This window comes from Castor canadensis, chromosome 3 (genome assembly GCF_047511655.1).
Source record: "Castor canadensis chromosome 3, mCasCan1.hap1v2, whole genome shotgun sequence".
NCBI classification, from domain to species: Eukaryota; Metazoa; Chordata; class Mammalia; order Rodentia; family Castoridae; genus Castor; species Castor canadensis.
This window is the reverse complement of record NC_133388.1, coordinates 16,298,909-16,317,732: the sequence shown is the minus strand read 5'-3', so window position 1 is coordinate 16,317,732 and position 18,824 is coordinate 16,298,909. Positions and strand designations below refer to the sequence as shown.

General features: G+C 55.7%; 2 protein-coding genes across 7 annotated transcripts in view; one reads left to right on the top strand and one right to left on the bottom strand.

Moving 5' to 3' along the window:
- The first annotated feature begins 969 nt into the window (after positions 1–969).
- On the top strand, positions 970–12,593 carry Chga (chromogranin A). Its single transcript, XM_020174932.2, has 8 exons — positions 970–1,127; positions 1,841–1,887; positions 3,901–3,994; positions 4,777–4,845; positions 6,664–6,762; positions 8,662–9,093; positions 9,724–10,172; positions 12,114–12,593. The coding sequence occupies exons 1-8, from the start codon at positions 1,082–1,084 to the stop codon at positions 12,195–12,197; spliced, it is 1,320 nt and encodes a 439-aa protein (XP_020030521.2). The 5' UTR covers positions 970–1,081; the 3' UTR covers positions 12,198–12,593.
- Positions 12,594–16,796: 4,203 nt separating this feature from the next.
- The window catches only part of Itpk1 (inositol-tetrakisphosphate 1-kinase), a 155,437-nt gene continuing 153,409 nt past the window's right edge, over positions 16,797–18,824 (bottom strand). For all 6 annotated transcript variants that reach the window (XM_074067281.1, XM_074067282.1, XM_074067283.1 and 3 more), the window contains one exon: positions 16,797–18,597. In XM_074067281.1, coding sequence (XP_073923382.1) covers positions 18,239–18,597 — 359 coding nt within the window. In that variant the 3' untranslated portion in view covers positions 16,797–18,238. The remainder of the gene's footprint in view (positions 18,598–18,824) is intronic.

The window sequence follows — 18,824 nt, the reverse complement described above, 5'->3', positions numbered from 1 at the left end:
GGAAGGAAGGGCTCTGGAGGATGCTAGTCAGTGACAAATTGTTTCCCAGATAACAGGTGGAACAGGGTTTCTCATAGGGACACCAGGGTGAGAGTGACATCAAAAACCCCATTGAAAAAGGAAACCAAGCAGGAAACAGACCTCACACAAAGCATTCGATTTTGAGAACACTCCCAAAGAGAGGAGAGCTGTGCTAAAATACCGGCAGGGCTGCCAGAGGCAGGTAGGCTACCGGAGGTGGTAGACCGAAGCAATGAATTCATGCCCCAGGACTTCCATTATGGCCTGCTGTTGCCTCACCACTCTCATGAGAGCTGAACAACGGTGCCCCAGCACCCAGTGGAAGTCACAGCCAGTGGCTGAGCGGGCAGAGTCCAGGACTTGGCCACCCTGGGCTGACCCTTCCACGGGTACACTGAGTAGTTATGTGTGAAGTGGCCAGAGCGTGGGCACCCAGCACTGTGAAGCAATGCCGGCTGGTTCTTATCAAATGCACGAATACAGTGACGGACCGTGAAGGCAGAGAACCAGGGTGCCAGAGAGAGGCCTCACTCAGACGGGGAGTCGAGCGGCCTCCCTCTCCCTGCCTAGATATTCGGGGGAGCCCTGAGTGGTGAGCATGCCTCCAGCGCCGAACTCAAGAGAAACGCAGGGTGAGCAAAGGGAAGCTCGGAAGCCTTGGCGCCTATTCCGTGCAGTAGGAGGAACGCGAGGATCAGAGACGAGAGTGACTTGCCCATGGACACACAGCAAATCGGTGGACCGGTCGACAGGTGGAGGTCCAGCTGAATCCCCGTGCCACCTTCTAGGATCCAAATACTTTCTTTGCAGCCACTAGCTGTGAGCGGTGGATGCCAGCGGGAGCCAGAGGTGAGTCTGGAGGTGGAGCGAGCTGGGGCCGGACCCCCGGGGGTGGGGAAAGGGGGCAGGGGGCGGCCCGATGACGTCATTTCCGGGGTCGGGGTATATAACGGGGCACACGGGCGCTGCTGCTGCTACCGCTACTGCAGTGCTCCATCCCAGCGCCGAGAGGATCCCGGGCGGACCACAGACCACAGACTGCTCGGCGCCCGGGCTCGCCATGCGTTCCGCGGTTATCCTTGCGCTTCTGCTGTGCGCGGGGCAAGGTGAGCGAGCGCGAGGACCCGGCGAGGGGTCCCCGGGCGAAGGGTCCCCGGCCGCCCGCCCGAAGTCCCTCCGCGCGCCGAGGCTTCAGCACCGCGGACAGCGCCGCCGCCTCCTGCCTGGCCTGACCCCACTATGTGGCCTCCGCCCAGGCCCCCATCGGACCCTTGGGCCTGACCCCCAACCCGCGGGACAGGGGCCCCCGCGCCCACACCCCTTGTCTGTCCCCTCGGCTGCATTAGGGCCAGCACCAGCTCCACGCCGGGCCGGCCAAGGTCAATGGGGCAAGGTGGGGGGTGGGGCCTGCCGCCGGTCCCCTCTTCCCTCTCACCCTCTTCCATCCTTCCATGCTCCTGGCTTCGCCCTGACTTACACCTCTCCGCATTGTCCCTTACGCCCACCACAGCTCTTCCCCTCAGCTCTGTGGTCTTCCCCACCTTTCCTGCCTCTGTCCCCACCCCAGTCCCACTGCATACTGGCCTTGTTTTCATTGTGCCCTCTCAGTGCTCACGCCCCCTCCTCCCTAGGGCAGGGTTAGACCCTTCGGTGCACCCTCTGGGAGCCACCCCCTGGGGTGGCATACATGCAAGAGAAGCAGAATCAGCCTGGCTCTCATGTGGGTGGGGACAGTTTGAGGCCACGTGAGCCCTATCGGGCAGGACTTCACCCCTTCCCTTGCCTAGGAGTGACCCCTGTGCTCTCTATTTCTTCCCAGTCTCTGCCCTTCCTGTCAACAGCCCTATGAATAAAGGGGACGCCAAGGTAAGAAGGGGTTTGGCGATGCCCGGGATGGGGAAAGAAGTGGACACCTCATGGTCAGTCCTTGGGCAGCTGCAGGAGTGAGTTTGGCACAAAGCCAAAGCCAGCACTGCGGCTGCTGAGCCTGGGGACAGCTTGCAATAGAAGATATCAAAGATGCCTTGCTTTCCCTGCTGTGGGGACTTCCGCGGTCTTCTCTGAGCTTCTCGTGTAGCCCAGAGGGTCCTGTGTTACCCACTGGGGCTAGGTACCAGGCCCACTGTCCTGAACACTCTGGATACAGTGGGGCCACTGGGGACATGGCTTCTCAGTTTTCCACAGACCTGTCAGGCTCTGACTCTGGTCCGCCTTTGCCTCTCCTCTTCAACCTGCCCCAACCTCTGCCAGCAATTCCCACCCTCACCCAACCCTGACTCTTAACCATGGCTCCTTCACCCAGAGACCTCCCCAGCTGGAACTGATGGTGGAGATCACTCAGGAAAGACCAGAGGTGGCTCCTCCAGCAGTGAGAGGCACCCGTGCTGGGCATATCCTTGGAATTTACTCACATCTGAGCTGGGGCTGTTTTTCCAGGCTCTGGTATTCATGTACATCTCCACCTAAGTGTCAGGGAAATTTCTACTCCCCACTTTCCAAGGGCTATTTTCTTCTATTAGAGGCCACAAATAAAACCAAATCATCAAAGAGACTTCAACCTCAATTTGTTCAGTTGTATTTACTGTTTTTTTTTTTTTCAATTACACACAGGCCTGAATTTAAACCTCCATTGCCCATTCTAGCTGTGCAACTTTGGGAAGATTCCTTAACTTCTCAGTGTTTCCCTCAAGGGGAGATATGGAGAGTAGGAACCATGGATGTGTCACATAGTGGGTCCTCTGTTAATAAGCACTGATTTTTCTGGAGCTTCCCTTGATCCCCCCAGTGCTCTTGGGACCCCCTCCCCAATTCCTGTCTCCCAGAATCTGCCCTCATTGGTGGGTGTCTGATACTCCTTGGGCATGGTCTGGGGTTGCCAAGAGATACTGGCTGGGTGCTGCTTGCCAGGCCCCTATGGGATACACTCTGGTCACCATATCATGCCTCACAGTGTGGGGTCAGAAGCATCAGGGCAGCTGGCTAACCTGAATGTTCCATCTGAAGTTGTCACTATACACACTGTGGAGCATTTGCCAGTTTGCCATCCTGGCTCTGTGGACTGGTTGCCTTGGCATTCCATAGACACGGCTTTCCACCCCCTCAGTCCCCGCCAGTGCTGCCTGATGCATGTCTGACACCTCCCACTCCTCTGCCTGGCTCTAGCCTGGGAAGCGGGTCTGGAGTTGTAAGTCCCTGTCTGGGTGTGTGTGACACTTCACACCTTATGGAGTGTTTTCCCATCTGTGCTTCATTACCCTAGGAGGGCAGTGCAGTGGACGTTCCCATTCCCATTTGACAAATGAGAAATCTGAGGCTCGGAGAGGTTAAGCCACTTGCCCGAGATCACACAGCTAGAACACCAGGCTCCAGCTGGCACAATCCTCAAAGATCATTCATCATCAGATTCCTAGTTATCCACAGCCCCTTGCTGGACTGGGTAGGACTTTCAGTCTGGCCTGGCACCCAGATGTAGCTGCAGTGGGCCTCACATCCAGCCCACGGATTCATCTTGTAGATAAATATAGAACTAGACTATGAGGATATCACTGCCTGCATGAGGTGATGTCGCGAGTGTTGGGAGACAGTGATTCCAGTCCTGGTCCCAGAAACGGTAGAGCCCAGAAAGGTCTTTGATCTCCCATGGGGTGCCTGCTGACCTGGCCATACAATTGCAGAGCCTGGCCTTGGCCAGCACTGGATAGATTTCTGTTACTACTGCTCTTACCATCCAACTAAGAAAGCAGAGCTGGGCTTCCAAGCCAGACACCATGGACCCCTGAAGACAAAGGCAAATGCTCTCCTGTCCTCATTTGAAATTTGCCCGAAAGCTTACAGGCTCTGAGCTTACACCAGCCCCAACCCACCCTGCTCTTTTTCCAGGTGATGAGGTGCATTGTGGAAGTCATCTCTGACTCTCTGTCCAAACCCAGCCCCATGCCCATCAGCCCCGAGTGCCTGGAGACCCTGCAAGGAGGTAGGGACCAGAAGCACGGGCCCTTCTGCTACCGACAGACTGGGGGACCAGGAGATGGGTGGGTGGCTGAATGGGTTAGTCATTTAATCCAGCTGTTCCTGACCAAGCACCCACCAGGTCCAGCACTGGGCTGGGAGCTGAGGGCCACAAGTTATGAAGGGGTTGCAGCCCCTGTGCTCCAGGAACTCACAGATCAGCAGAGGGGACAAACATATACACAGTTAACTAGAATTCTGGGCAGAATGAAGCCGGGGCTCAAGCAGCAAGTCACAGCCTATGAGGGCCCTGTGGCCCAGGGTTTTGTGTGCTATCCTTAGTGTCAGAAGAGCCTCTGGCATCTGGCAGACACCCGGTAGGTGAGATGAATAAAAGGTGGCCTGAGAAGGACAAATCTTTCGAAGCTGACAGTTCAATGGGACCAGCTGCTGAAAGGAGCCAGTAGGACATGGGCTGGGTTTTGAGAGGACTGTGGCAATGATCAGGAGAAAGGTAAAACAAGGCACTCGGTGGAGCAGACAGTGTTTAGAGAGATTCTCACCCATCGTCCAGGCCTGTCACTCCTTGACTGAGGTCTGGTTGTGGGGTACTGACCTTTCTGGTGTAACAGGAAAATGACTGACACCTGGGAAAGCAGGCAGCTTCCAAAGCAACTGCAAGACCCCTCCCCCTGCACCCTGGTGTTGAGTTTGCAAAATAAATGCCTTGTATTCAGCAGAAAATACTGGCTGTGATCTCTCTGCTGTCCCCTGGAAACCATCCCTATCTATGCTCCCTCTCTGCAGACGAACGTATTCTTTCCATCCTGCGACACCAGAATTTGCTGAAGGAGCTCCAAGACCTCGCTCTCCAAGGTATTTCCACCATCACCCAGGATTCTGGGTAAATGCCAATAACCGAAAAGCAGGGTGGAAGGTTGAGTAAGGTCTTCTCAGGTACTCAGTTTCTTTTCAATTACAGAGTAGAAAGATGGGGTCCTCTGTGCTACCTGGTTCAGTTTGTTATTGATATTGCCAAGAAGATTAAGAGTCAGAGAGGCTGAGTCATTTCCCCAATGTCACAAAGCGAGTAGGAACATGCTAAGACCAAATGCAGCTCTCCTAATGCCCCCTAGCCTCTGGAGCTCAGCAGTGGCAGGGAGGGACTTTCAAGACAAGAGAGGTTTCTTACCTCTGCAAACTGGAAGTAAATTGATCAGCAGAGAGGGGGGGCCGTTTTCCCTCACGAGCTTTTGCTCCAGGGGATTTGGGGGAGGCAGGGTTTTGCCTGCCCCAACCCACAGGCCAGACTTTCAATTCGCTTCAAACAGGATATCTTTTTCCAAGAGATTACAGAAATCCCTGGCTGCCACTGGGATGGGGCGAGTGTGAGGTAGTGAGCTCACATCACTGAGGGTCATTGGCACCGGATGGCGTGCGTGCGGGGTCAGAGGGTTCGGCTGCTCACACACCCCTGCCCCCAACTCCCTCCGCACTTGAGGTCCTTGGGGCAGATAGGGCCATATGTGAGAATGGGGAGAGATTTGTAGAAAAAGCCGCAAAAATAAGCATGGCAGCCCTCCCCACTCCAACGTGACGTTCCCTCCCTTACTTGTAGTCTGCCTGGGCATTGAACACCTTCCTCGGATGGTTTGGGGAGGATAAACGTGTGCCTGGCATGTGGTTAGTGCTGAGTGGCTGTGGCCACTATTACCTGCACGTCTAACCTTGTCACCATGCGCCCTGGGTTTGTGTTTTTTAACTAAACATTAAATATATTTTATTATGATATTTTACTAGGATAATTTCACAATTAAATATGGCTGGCTAACATTATATTTAAATGAGGATAATATCAGCAGAGCCTGCTAGAGAGTGATGGGTCCTGGACACTCACACACTTGTGGGGGTAGAGCGTACACAACCTCCAGTGTACACGTGGTCATTTTCCACTGCAAGAGCACTGGGTGTCTTCAGCTATCACCATTGTCTCTCCACGTGCTCTCGGTGCCTGTAAAGTGCTCCCACACTGGCCTGTATCTCAGCACCTACCATGCAGTGACCCTCTTTACAAATGAGTACCCAAATCTCAGGGAGCCCACATTGCCCCAAGTCAGCAAATGGAGAAATGTCCGGGACAGGCTGGAGCCTACTGCCTGAGCCCACTGGCTGAGCCCACTGCCACCCATCATGGGGAAAGCCACCACCAGCTGCAGAGCCAGCCAGGCTGAGGTGCCAGTGTCTGGAAGCAGGCACAGGTGTGGGACAGTCAGGGATGATACAGGGAGAGAGGGGACCTTGGTCACGAAGCCCTGGGCTCAGAGACAGGCACAGCATGAACTCACAGGACCCCAGGACAGCAGGTGTTACCTGAATCAAGAGCATCCTTGAGTTGTAAAGACCAGCAGTCACTGTTCCCTCCTACTGCAGGGTCCCCAAGCTCCCCTCTCCTGCCCCTGGGACCCTCTGCTCCAGTTGGGACTTTATTGCTCTGTGAGGCACAGGTAGGGCTTGCTGTCTGTTCCCAGTGGAGAAACTGATTCTGGAACGATGGTGTCGAGTGGCAGGGGGTTGGGGGACAACACTCCACCCTTCCTAAGCCTGTGCTCCTCAGCACAGCCCTGGAACACTGTGCCCACTCCCAGACGGGGTCTCAGGGGCAGATGTGCCAGGGCGACTTTCTCTTTCCTCCAGGGGCCAAGGAACGGGCCCAGCAGCAGAAGAGGCCCAGCAGATTCGAGGAGGAGCTCTCAGAGGTCCTCAAGGGCCAGAATGATGAGGCAGAGCCGAAAGGTCTGTGCAGCATGGCTGCAGGGATGTGTGTGGTTGTGTGTGTGTGTGTGTGTGTGTGTGTGTGTGTGTGTGTGCATGTAAATAGTAATCATGACCTGTGTGTGTGCGTGTGTGTGTGTGTGTAAATAACCCCTGGAAGGCAGCTATTATTTCTTTCCCTTTACACCTGGGGAAACTAAGGCTCAGAAGATCGAGTCTCTTGCTCAAGGTGAACCCTATGATTTTAATCTGCATACATTCTACTCCAAAGCCCTCCATGGGTCCCATCTGCCCTCCCCTAGTCTCTGGCCTGGCAGGTTGGCAGTGCCCACTCTGAGTCCTCCAGTGGCCCCTCTGTCAGAGCTCCTGCCCCAGCGCGTGCACTCCTGGGACTTGGTGGTGCCTTAGAATAGCCACAGTGCAGAAAGAGCTGTGTGCCTTGGGGCAGTGTGGTGCCATCACCCATCCTCTGCTCTGGAAGAGCCACAGACAGCACCCACAGCCCTGGCTTTTTTGTGTCACAGTTGGTGGGTGGGGCTATTCAGGGGCCAGTCCAGTGGCCTCTACCTGCGGTTGAGCGGGGATGCCTGCAGGTTTGCACAGCCATCACACCTTGGCTCTGCTGTGACTCGAGCAGCTGCCTGGGGTGCTACAGAGACTCCCACTGTCTCCGTGGGATGAGTGTCTGGATCCCTCTGGTCACCTGCTGCAGGCTGCAGGAGCAGGACAGTTCAGCACTCTATGTTTGCAAGCATGCACATTTGTGTACCTGAAGCTTTTATGCAGAGACTCTGAACTTGACACTGGGGGCATAGGATCAAAGCCCCACTCTGCCTTCACAGCCTCGTGAGCATGGACTTAGCTTTCTGCAGATTGGGGTGAGTTTCTGTGGAATGGGTGCAGGAGCGGCTGTCACCTGGAGTCCTGGTGGAGCTCTGGAGGTGGCATGGCCTGGTTGTGTTTTGTTCAGTGGCAGCCATTCCAGTGCCAGGGATTTTTACTGCTAAAAGGCTGTCTTCAAGAAAATGTCTTACTTAGGGCCGGTGGAGTGGCTTAAGTGGTAGAGGGCTTGCCTAGCAAGTGTGAGGCCCTGAGTTCAAACCCAGTACTGCCAAAAAACAAAAAAGAAAAGAAAAGAAAAGCAAAAGGTGTGGAGGTAGGAGAATGCTGAGTTAGAAACCAGCCCAGGCAAAGGTAGTGAGACCCTGTCTCGCAAACAAAATGACTGGGGTGGTGGCTCAAGAACCCCGCCTAGCACAAAGCCCTCAGTTCAGTCCCCAGCACTGCAAAACAACCCCCCCCAATTTTTTTTTCAATACTGGGGTTTGAACTCGGGGCCTCACACCTGGGGAGTCACACCCCTAGCCCTTTTTTACTACCTATGCCTCCTGCAGAGCCTTGTGCCAACATGCTAAGCTTATTGGTTGAGATGGGGTCTCAAACTTTTTGTCTGGGATAGCTTTCTAACCATCGTCCTCTGCATCCTGAGTAGCTGGGATTATAGTTGTGATCCTGTGCTCCTGGCCTCCCCAAAAAACTTTTAAGAAAGCCTACAAATACTGAGGAACTGAGCACTTCCATAAAGTTGCTGAAGACAGACAGAGAAGCACCACGTGGAGGTGCAGTAATGGCGCCTCTTATACTGCTCGGTACCACAGAGCAGCTCAGCTGATGTCCTAAAGTTCAGTGAAGGCTCCGACTTCTGGGGTAGATTGCAAGGTCTGTTGAGTTTTGGTTTGAGCTTTGTTTCTGCTGGTGTATTCAGGTCAAGTCCTGACATGGAAGGGTGACCCTAACTCTGGTGTTGGGCTGGGTTTCCTGGAGGCCAAGACTTGCAATGACAAATTTGACCTTGGTCTCTGGGGACCCCCTGCAGGCAGCTTGGTCCTCAGGGCCTGACTCTGCCTGTTGTTTCTACAGAGGTGACGGCAGAGGCATCCCCTAAGGATGCCATGGAGAAAAGAGAGGACTCTGAAGAGGTGGAGAAGAGTGCTGGAGTCACCGAGGGGACTAGGCCTCAGGCCTCCCCAGAGCCTGGACAGGAGTCCTCAACTTTGGAGAACAACCGGGCCCCTGGGGAAGAGGAGGCCACCAACACCCAGCCACCAGCCAGCCTTCCTAGCCAGAAGCACCTGGGCCTGCAGGCTGCAGGGGACAGTGAGGGCCCCTTTCAGGGTCTGGCGAACAGAGAGAAGGGCCTGAGTGCAAAGCAAGAGCAGCAGGCAAGGAGAGACCAGGAGGAGGAGGAGGAGGAGGAGGCTGGAGAGAAAGCCATCCCCGAGGAAGAAGGCCCGACCACAGCCTCTGACTCCCACCCCACCCGGGGCTACAAGCAGATCTGGAAAGGCAAGAGTATGTACGGCGAAGGGGACCAGACAAATGTTGATCACATAGGGGGTGGGTGGGAGGGGACCTCATCCATGATCTCATTCCATCTTCATTACAATCCTGAAAGGTAGGCACTATTTCCATTTTCTAGATGGGCAGCTGAGGCTCAGAGAGGTTAAGTAACTTGCCCAAGGTCACACAGCTAATTTGTAGTAAAAGCTGATTCCAAACCATGCATCTCCCACTCTTCCACATAGTGCTCCCCCCAACCTGGGAAGCAAGAGGAGCTTTGCAGGGTGGGTGGATGGCTTTGGGAGCAGAGAGACAGCATGACAGGTGGGAGCCAGCTGATCTGGGCATCATGTTAGCTTCAATTAAGGCCCCTCCCCACAACTGACTACCCCAAGCTGAGTCAGGGTGAGGGCGCTAGAGAAGGGGTGGCCAACCCACCCCTTTGAGCTGTGAGAGGATCTTGGAAAGCCTAGCATCAACATGGCTCTCTGCTCCTAGTGGGGCCACTGTGAGTGGCTGGGTGGATCCCAGCTGAACCTGTGGCCCTATTGGTGGCCACACTGGGGCCCCTGGGGCCTGGCAGAGAGCAGGGGAAATGGCAACCCCTTGTCGTTTCCTGCTCTTGTTCACCATCCACTCTAGGTCGGTCCAAGGCTCTGGCTATGGATGCAGCTGGGAAGATGGGGGCTGAGGAGGCTCGGGCCCCTGAGGGGCAGGGAGAGCAGCAAGAGGAACAGGAGGAGGAGGAGGTGGTGGCAGGGGCCCCTCAAGGCCTCTTCCGGGGCGGGAAGAGCAGGGAGCTGGAGCAGCAGCCGAGGGAGGAGGAGGAACAGCTTTCCAGGGAGTGGGAGGACGCCAAGCGATGGAGCAAGATGGATCAGCTGGCCAAGGAGCTGACAGCGGAGAAGCGGCTAGAGGGGGAGGACGAGGAGGATGACCCCGACCGCTCCGTGAGGCTCTCCTTCCGAACCCGGGCCTATGGCTTCAGGGGCCCTGGGCCGCAGCTGCGACGGGGCTGGAGGCCATCCTCCCGGGAGGACATCGCGGAGGAGAAGAAAGAGGAGGAGGGCAGCGCCAACCGCAGAGCAGAGGTTGGTACAGATGGTGCCTTGGGCCAGGCCCCGGGAGTGTGGCTTCCACCCTACTGAGGGGACATGGTCCCCTTAGCCTGGTCCCAGAGGGGAGCTTAGACAGGGGCTCTTAGGGCAGGGGAGCGCTCAGCTCACAGCACAGGCACTCAGGACGGCTGCTGGGTAAGTGGACAGCAGAAGTCGGGAGGCTGGAGGCCTTCAGACCAGCCTGAGAGGCACCGAGTGGGACTGTCTCAAAGGCACAACGTGTGAGCAGGACAGGAAGCGATAGGGGAACTTGGTGTTTTGGATGGAGACAGCCTGGCAGAACTGATTTGGCGGCAGGCGCGTCTAGGTCCAGAGTACCTGTGGCCCTGAGAGCTGGGGGACAGGGGAACAGATACCAAGGGGCAAGTCATGACCTGGGAACACTGCTCAGTGGGTGGTCATGTCCTGGTCTTCAGGCAAGTATGGTGCACCTCCTCTCAGGTCCAGACCTACCTCCAGCCCCGGATGGCAAAGAAGGGTAGGGCCTTCTAGAATAGGGCCTGTGTGCGCAGGTGGGGGAGGCATGGCCGTGTTTCCAAGGACCTAGGTTCCACCTGCTCCTGACTGTATGACCTTGGGCAGGTCATTGCCCTTCTCTCAGCCTCACTGGTCCCCCATTTGTGAAACGGGTGTATGGAGTCTTTTCTGCTCACCTCATTATCATGATTAAAACCACATGCGCGTCAAAGACCTGGGCAGCTGCAGGGACACAGGGGTGCATGGGGCGTGAGCTGGGCTTCCTGGCAGGCAAGAATGCTGCATGAGCTGGATGGAGGTGGCCCTGGTGGCACCTGGTTAAGTCTCAGTGCCCAGGATGGAGTCGGGCTGTATAGAGGGCTGGGACCTCTTCACGGTCCTGACCCTAAGGCTCTTCCCTGCCCATCCGAAAAAGGAGGCAGCTCCTTTGGGCCTCAGTTCTCCTGCTGGGCTTAGGGCTGGGATCTTGGCACCTGAGAGCAAGAGGCTCCTCCTGGCGGCGGGAGCAGGGAGAGGCATCTTCCTGTGTCCCCGTGACTGGGGGACAGGCTACAGGAAGAGCAGTGTACCCTAACCCCCAGCTGTGGACCTAGAACAGGGCAGGCAGCCTCAAGTCCCACCACAGAGCTGGAGAGAATGGGGCGATTCGGCATCCATAGACATGGTGAGGTGGTGACATCTCTCAACCTAAGCGCCACGGAACTCACACCACACAGCCATTGTCATTGTTCCTGTGGACAGGGTCCACAGGGTTGAAAGTGGGAGTAGAGGGCTAGGGGTGCCCTCGGCAGCCTCAAATCAGCAGGAGCCCTAGGAGGATAACCCCTCCAGGTCAAGGTCAAGGTCAAGGAGGTGGTCTCTTGTGCTCCAGCCCTGGTATGCTCTTATGGATGACAAAGCGCTCAGGACCCTGGAAGCTTGGGAGACGAGATCACCGAGCAGGTCTCAGAGAAGGGTCCCCTGCTTCCCTGACCAACCTGGTGGCCAGGACTCTGGGTCCCCTCAACTCAGGACCAAGGATGAAGGCCCAGACTGGGGTAGGCTGAAGTAAGGCAGCTCTCCCAGCAGCCCCTGCAAGTAGAAGCTGCAGAGGACCGACTCCCAACCCTAACTCAGCTGTACCCCTGCACCCTGGAAGCCTTCATGGTCAGCCAGGACAAGAGAGGGACCCTTAGAGGAGCCAGCAGCTTCATGTTTCAAGTCCCATCCAAATCACTTAGGAGGAAGTGCAGGCTGAGTTAGAGGCCTAATAGTCCCCCGGGAACCCCAGCAGGGTGGCATCATTGTCTTCTTGATACACAAGGTCCCTGAGGCTCAGAGAGGCAGAGTCACCTGCCCAAGGCCACACAGCTAACCATTGGTACAGTCAGTCTGTCTGTCCCCTCAATGCTGCTGGCACAGACCAGCCCCTATGTGACCCTTGCTGTTCTTTCCCAGGACCAGGAGCTGGAGAGCCTGTCGGCCATCGAGGCAGAACTGGAGAAGGTGGCCCACCAGCTGCAGGTGCTGCGGCAGGGCTGAAGCGCCGACTGGAGGGGCCAGCCTGGGCCCCAAGACACCCTGTGGTCCTGGCTCTGCTGTCCCCTCTGCAGGTCCTGGCCAGACGGCCTGGACGCTGCTTCTGGTAGAGGTGGCCTCCAGCCCACCAGAGCCCAGGCTGCCCCACTGCCCCCTTGCCACTCCCCTCTGTTCTCTGCCCCTGCCCCGGACACTCCTGCAGGGCAGCCCTCAACTTTCAACATGGATTATTCCTTCTGTGAACACAGGCAGCTTCTAGAAGTTTCCCTTTCACCTTCATACCCACTGGGCACAGCTACAATAACTTCTGACCTACCAGTGAAAGCTGAGAACTTCCGACTGTAATATATTCCAGATAAGATTTATCTAAGGAGGAATAAACCTGCCCTGGGCTCTTTCCCTGTTCTTTTGAGTTTTTTCCCTCTCAACTCCAAGTGGGGTGGAATGAACCAGATTTGGGCAGAAGGACAGATGTTTCAGTCTGACTCCTTTCTGGGCCACTTCTCAGCTGTGGGACCTTGGGCAGGTGACTGCACCCCTGAGCCCAGTTTCCTCATCTGTAAGGCAGGTGTGCTGACCTGCCCTGCAGGGCGTGAGCATGGGTTAGCAGGTGGAGGCCCACTGCTCCTCCCTCTGCGTCCAAGCCACATGAGCTGGGTCATGCACAGGTGGAGTGAGATTGCCTGTTCTGTGGTCTGTGTCCCTTAGTCCTCCGTAGGGCTGGGCAGAGGCCGAGGTCCTGACAGCCCCAAATAGTGGCAGCCATAGGCCGCAGGCACCAGGCCAGCACTGAACTCCCCGATGTGGGCTTCTGTACTGCAGGCCCCACCTGGCTGGCACCAGCCCACACTGTGCCACCATGACCACTGGCCTGTCAGGACATGAGGGTCCTGTGCACTCAATGGTTCATTAGAACACAACAGGTCTGAGTTCTGGTTTTGGGAATGAGGAAACTGAGGCAGAGAAGGTAAAATGGCTCAAAGTCACAGGCAGGAGCCATGCTCCATTTAAGTGTGGGGACCATGTAGGACTATGCAAGCAGGATGGGCCAGGGTGGATATTGGCCAACTATCAAGGCCAATCATCTAGTCACTCATCAAACATTTGTGCATGGTTGCCTTGAGCCTCATAGGCTGTCCATAAAAAGATGGCTGGACAAGCCCTGGACAGCTGGTCTCTTCAATAGACACAGCAACCAGCAGGGACCAGTGTGTGCTCAGCAGAAGGAAGGCCATGCCCCGCAGGCTGAAACGAGGAGGTTAAGTTTGAGCATGGCTCCATGGGCTGGCTTTTGGCCTTGGACAGGCACTTCACCTCTCCATGGGGCAGCCTGGGGTTGATGTCGTCGGCCTGTGCACCCCAACTAAGAGCAAGCTGGGTGGGTGACCCTTCCAAGCAGTGGTGATGAGGACGTGTGGGCTGGGGCTTAGCCTTGGCAGGCTGCCTGAGTGGTGCTTCCTGCCAGGGTTAGGAAGAGCGTCGGCATTACGGGTGAAGCACTGACCAAGTTCAGTGTGCCACGCTGGGATTTGGAAGGGAAGACCCTGAGGGTCTGGGTTCTACCTGGTGTATCTGAGCAGGAAGGTTTGGTGGTGAGAACATTGGTTCTGACCTCAGACTAGAGTTGGCATCTCCAGCCTAGCCATTTTTGGCTGAAGAGCTCAGCAGGCCTTCCTGGCCCTTGGAGCCTCAGTTTCCTTATCTGTAAAATGGAGACACCTGTTATCCCCTTACCTGACTCTGGTGAGTACTGGAGGGTCTAGACAGCATGGACCAGAAAACCATTAACGGTGATGAGTCACTTGGGAGTCTCAGAAATCCCGGGCCTAGAAGAGCCCTCCGAATAGCTGCTGCTGTAAAGCATTTATTTCTTCATTTCAAAGAGACACCTGACCCAACAGTTCTAGGATAGCAAGCATACCACCAACGGTTCCACTTGGAACTTTACAGACCAAAACACCGCCACCAGATTGTTGGTAAATAGAGAACACAGAGACACCTAGTTCCTAAAATAACCTATCCCAGAGATGAGCCACCTGTGTTGTCATAACCTCACAGAACAGACACGCAGCCTGATCTAAAGCCAAGAGCACGTACAGTTTATAGACCGCATGCACACGCATGTCTGTTATATACAGAAAGCCCAACTTACATTTCTTATACGTGATTTTTGACCAAGTGTTGTCAAAAAATAATTCCAAAAAAAATTGTAAATTCAGCTGATATGAAGCTCTCAGTCAGTCCCATGTTATCGTCAGCTGTGCTTAAATCATTGCGCGATCTGCTGCTGAGTGTTTCCCTGCCCTTCATTTTGTGAAAATTTGCCTCCCAGAAAGCAAATGGTACCCCCAAAGCAAGGTAAAAGTTACTGTGCTTAATTTAAGTGATAAAATGACAACCTGAGATCTGTTGAAGTGTATGTCATTAGTGGAAGTTATTATGGGAAAAAATGAATCAAGCATGAGCAGTACAGCACTGAACTGTATGCATCCTAAGCACTCATGGGTGGTCTCCTTAGAACCATGTACTCACTGACTGCAAGGGTCTACTATATACAAGGATGTATACAAAGTCCACGCCAGCCTGGGAGTCTGGTAGGGTTGCTTGTGAACAGAGCAGGGTGAAGGCACACAGCAGCTGTCACAAAGCACAGGTGTGGGCACTATTGGCGGTCCTGGTGAAAGCCGTCCTTGAGTACTTCTCCAGGGAGCCTCAGGGCAGGATGACCTGACATACCCTGGAGGACGGGTCAACCCCTCCAAGCTGCCAGGCCACAGGAAGCAATGAAATGCAACCATTTCTGGAAAAGGCCCCAGCTGCCCAGGAGGTTCCTGCTGGTCACTGCCAGAAGACCCAAGCAGCAAAGGCCATGCCACCTAGGTGTAGCTGTCCTCTTTACTGAGCGTGGGATGGCCACTCTAAGAACACACTGATGACAGTTGTACAGAAGGGAGGGGCAAGGGCATGGAGACAGGGCCACAGGAGGTCCTCCCACATCATCTGGGTCAGGCTCAGTTGAGGCAGGCAGCTGAGGAGGGCAGATGTGGCTAGGCTGATCCCAGGAAGTGGGGGCTCCTGGGCCCAAGCAACCCCGGAGGGCTGCTGCACCTGTCTGCACCCAGCTTAGAGGCTCTGGGGCCCCGAGCAGTAAGCCATGGCACTGGCGTGTTGGGATCTTACGGGGCAAGTGATCATTTTCTAGGGGACAAAAAGAGGGCAGCCTCCAACCTCAGGGACATCAATGAGGCCATCCAATGGTTCTCTGTGGCCAGCAGCCAGTGTGAAGGCCCAAGAGCCAAGGACCAGTCTTCCAGGGTGAAAGGACACATAGTGAGTGTCAGGCAGACAACGGTCACTATCAGCTGGCGGGAAACCAGGTTTGCACTAGGGTTTTTGGGAAGGCCCAACGTGGCAGGTCTCTGGGTAGAGCGATGCTTGCCTGGGTCATTTCCTCTTCATGAACAGGATTAAAGATGTGCAGTGTTCCCTTTATAACTTGTCTAGGGTTGGGTGGGGCCTGACCTCCACAGGCAATGCTGGAGGGACACAGGCCAACCATACCCACCAAGACATTTCTGTGACATGAGCAGTACAGACGCTGGCCCAGGGCAGACTCCCCTTGGCTCCCTCGATGAGGACAGCCGCCAGCAGCCAGCACTCTGCAATGTCACATTTGTGAAATTACGTTGTTCTATAATCAAAGTATTCTCAAGCAGAACATTACTCAGGTCTATGCTCCTGGGTGCCCAATGCAGAGACAATGCAGGGAACCCTCAGTAACTGCCCAAGGCCTTAGCCAAAATATGGTACTGCACTTGCCCCTGGAGCCTCTTGGCAGCCCCATCCACTAAACCCCAGCCCTGACTCAGAAACTGCATTGTGTAGGGAGGGACAAGGTACCAACTTACTCAGAAAGGGAAGCGTGGCCTGAGCCCCAGTTCTCCTATGACTCCTTCAAGTTCCTTTGCCTAGCAGGGCCTCCCTGGGCTGACACTGTCAGGGACTCCATTCAGAGGCAGCCTAGCCACACCCTAAGGAGGTGGCAGCCATGGCTCCTGATGCAGCACCCTCAAGGCATCACTGAGCCCTCTGGCAAACCAACCAAGCAGTGTCCCGAGACCAATGGTCAGCACGCACTTGGGACATTTAGGGTTCTCTCAACCTGGCTACTGACACCCCCCTCAGGGGCGGCTGTGCCCCTCATTGTCCAGCGTCCACCAGCCTGGACAGGCTGGTCTTTTCTATTACCTCGAAGCCACCAGGCCTCTCTGAGGCTAAACATCACCCCTGGCTTCTAGTCTACTCCTGGAAAATGCAACTGCCCCGCTCGCCACCCACAGGGAGGCCTGTGGAAAAGACCACGTTGTCAGAAGGCACTTACCTGATACCAGGGCCTGGGTGTCACCATGAGTGACCTACAGAATAATGAGCTGTAAGGGAACACAATGCAGCTGGGTCACACTGCACACCCTGCCTGTTCTCAACGCAGACTGGGATTGGGACTTTACTTTTAAAAGGTAAAGCTGTTTCATTAAATATCTTGTCTTTGCAGACAGGAGGATGACAGAACAGACAGGAGTGACACTTTGTAAGCATGTGAAGTGCAGTTTGATTTCAGTAGTTTATTTTGGAGACAAAGCAGTGCAGGAGGCTGGCCACACTTCCTGGCCTCCCGGCTCAGGGTTGGACCTGGGGAAGGTGACGCAGACATTGATCAGGTTCAACAATCAGTTCCTGTAAACACGCCTAGTCCGGGAGCCCTCAATTTCCAATGAAGCCCCTCACCCAGTCGGCCCTTCCTGTCAAAAGGAAGCCCGCATGGCCTTACTGAGTGCCCCGCTCAGTGTTCCTCGTGTCCTGTCTCACTGGACCAAGGGACAGCTCAGAGGCCTTGTTTTCTTTTCAAAGTGAGCTGGTATCTTGATACAGATCACACTGGCTGCTCCCCCAGGGCTCCATACCCTCCAGAGTGGAGGAAGCAACTTGGGCGCCCTTTCCTTCCTTCGGGCCTTGGGTCCCTCCAGTAGCCTGCCTGCTGCTCCCTCGAGGGCTGCTTCAGGCCTGCTGAACCAGGAGGGGCTGGCACATGTGAGCAGGAGTGGACCCTATGGGTAGCCGAGGAAGAGGGGCCCAGACAGCCATGGTGCTCAGCAGAGGCTGCTGTGCCGTCCTTATCCAGGATGACATCATGGAGTGCACCGCCTCTTGGCTGGTGTAAGTCAGCCCTTCAGTTCTCTGGTCTTGACCACACACAAGGATGATTTACCCAAAGTCCCAGCACAAATCCTGGCACAGGCAGGCTCAGCCAGGCTTCTCAGCCATATGGCTCCATTCCCTCCTGGGCCCTAGGGAATGGCCCTGTGAAGGGGCCTGATGGACTCCAGGGAGCCAGTGGACAGTGGCACTAACCAAGGGTTTCCTCAGCCTTCCATTTTAAGGGAGGGGGTCACAACCCAGGCCCCCAGCATGGAGCTCCCTTGAAGGGGCCTACCGCCTCCTCCCTGACTTGGGGAGGAAATGAGCTGTACCTCTGGTCAGGAGAAGAAGGAAGGGGCAGGTCTGGGCACGGGCAGGCTTGGAGAGGGAAGGAAGAAGGAACCGTTCGTTTGCTCGCCTGCTGAATCACGACAGCCTGGCCAGGGGCAGGAGGCCTCCCTCCAGGGTCCCCAGAAGCCTGGTCCACAGCAGCCACGGAGACAGACAGACACAGACGTGCACACACACTTGCACGGCAACCACTCTCACACACACACCCCACCTCACATTCAGACCTAGTGTTGAAAACACAAGCATGTGTAAACTCAGTGAAGAGATCTGCACAGCAGGAACTAGGCGGGATGTCCCTCTTCCGCGAGGCTGGGCCACTTGGTGCTCTTTTCCATCCCCACCCCCATTCAGATCATGACATCAGAGAATCAGGTTAAAAATTAAAACAAAGAAGCGTCAGATCATCAGGAATTCATAGTAGTGTCCCTGTTGGGAGCTGCTGGCCCAGAGGGTGTGCTCCGTGCCCGCGCTGCCTCTCCGGGTCCCGGGCTCCATGGCTACTGTGAGGACGCCTTGGTGGCCATGGAGGCCACGCAGTGCTGCTGGAAGCTGGGCGACACGCCGGTGGTGCAGGTGAGTCTCTGGTGCGGCAGCTTGGCAGAGTTGCCGGCACCCATGCTGCCTGTGTCAGCCTCCACCTTCCAGGGCGCGTCCTGGCCCATCATGCTGCTGCAGCAGCCAGGGCTGGCGCTGCACGTCCGCTCACCTGCCAGACTGCCCGCCTGCTCCGCCAGGAGCCGACTATGCTTCAGTGGGGCCACATCCCCAGCAGCCACCGCAGCTGTGCTCTGGCCCTGAAGGACAGTGGCGATGTGGTTCAGGAGGTCTGTGAAGAACTCGCTCACACCCTCGTAGCCTGGGAGAGAGATGGCCAGATGAGATGTTAGCCAGGGGGCGACAGGAGAGGGAGAGGAAGGTGAAATAACAGGCTTACAGTATCTTATTTACACAGGAAAACACAGGTCCAGCAGACAGGGTGGGCTGGTGGATATCACAGAGCTGGGTACACATATCCTCAAAGGGCTGCCCTTGACCACTGGCCATCCCCAGAGAAAGAGAAGCAGTAGAACCTCAGGTGATGAA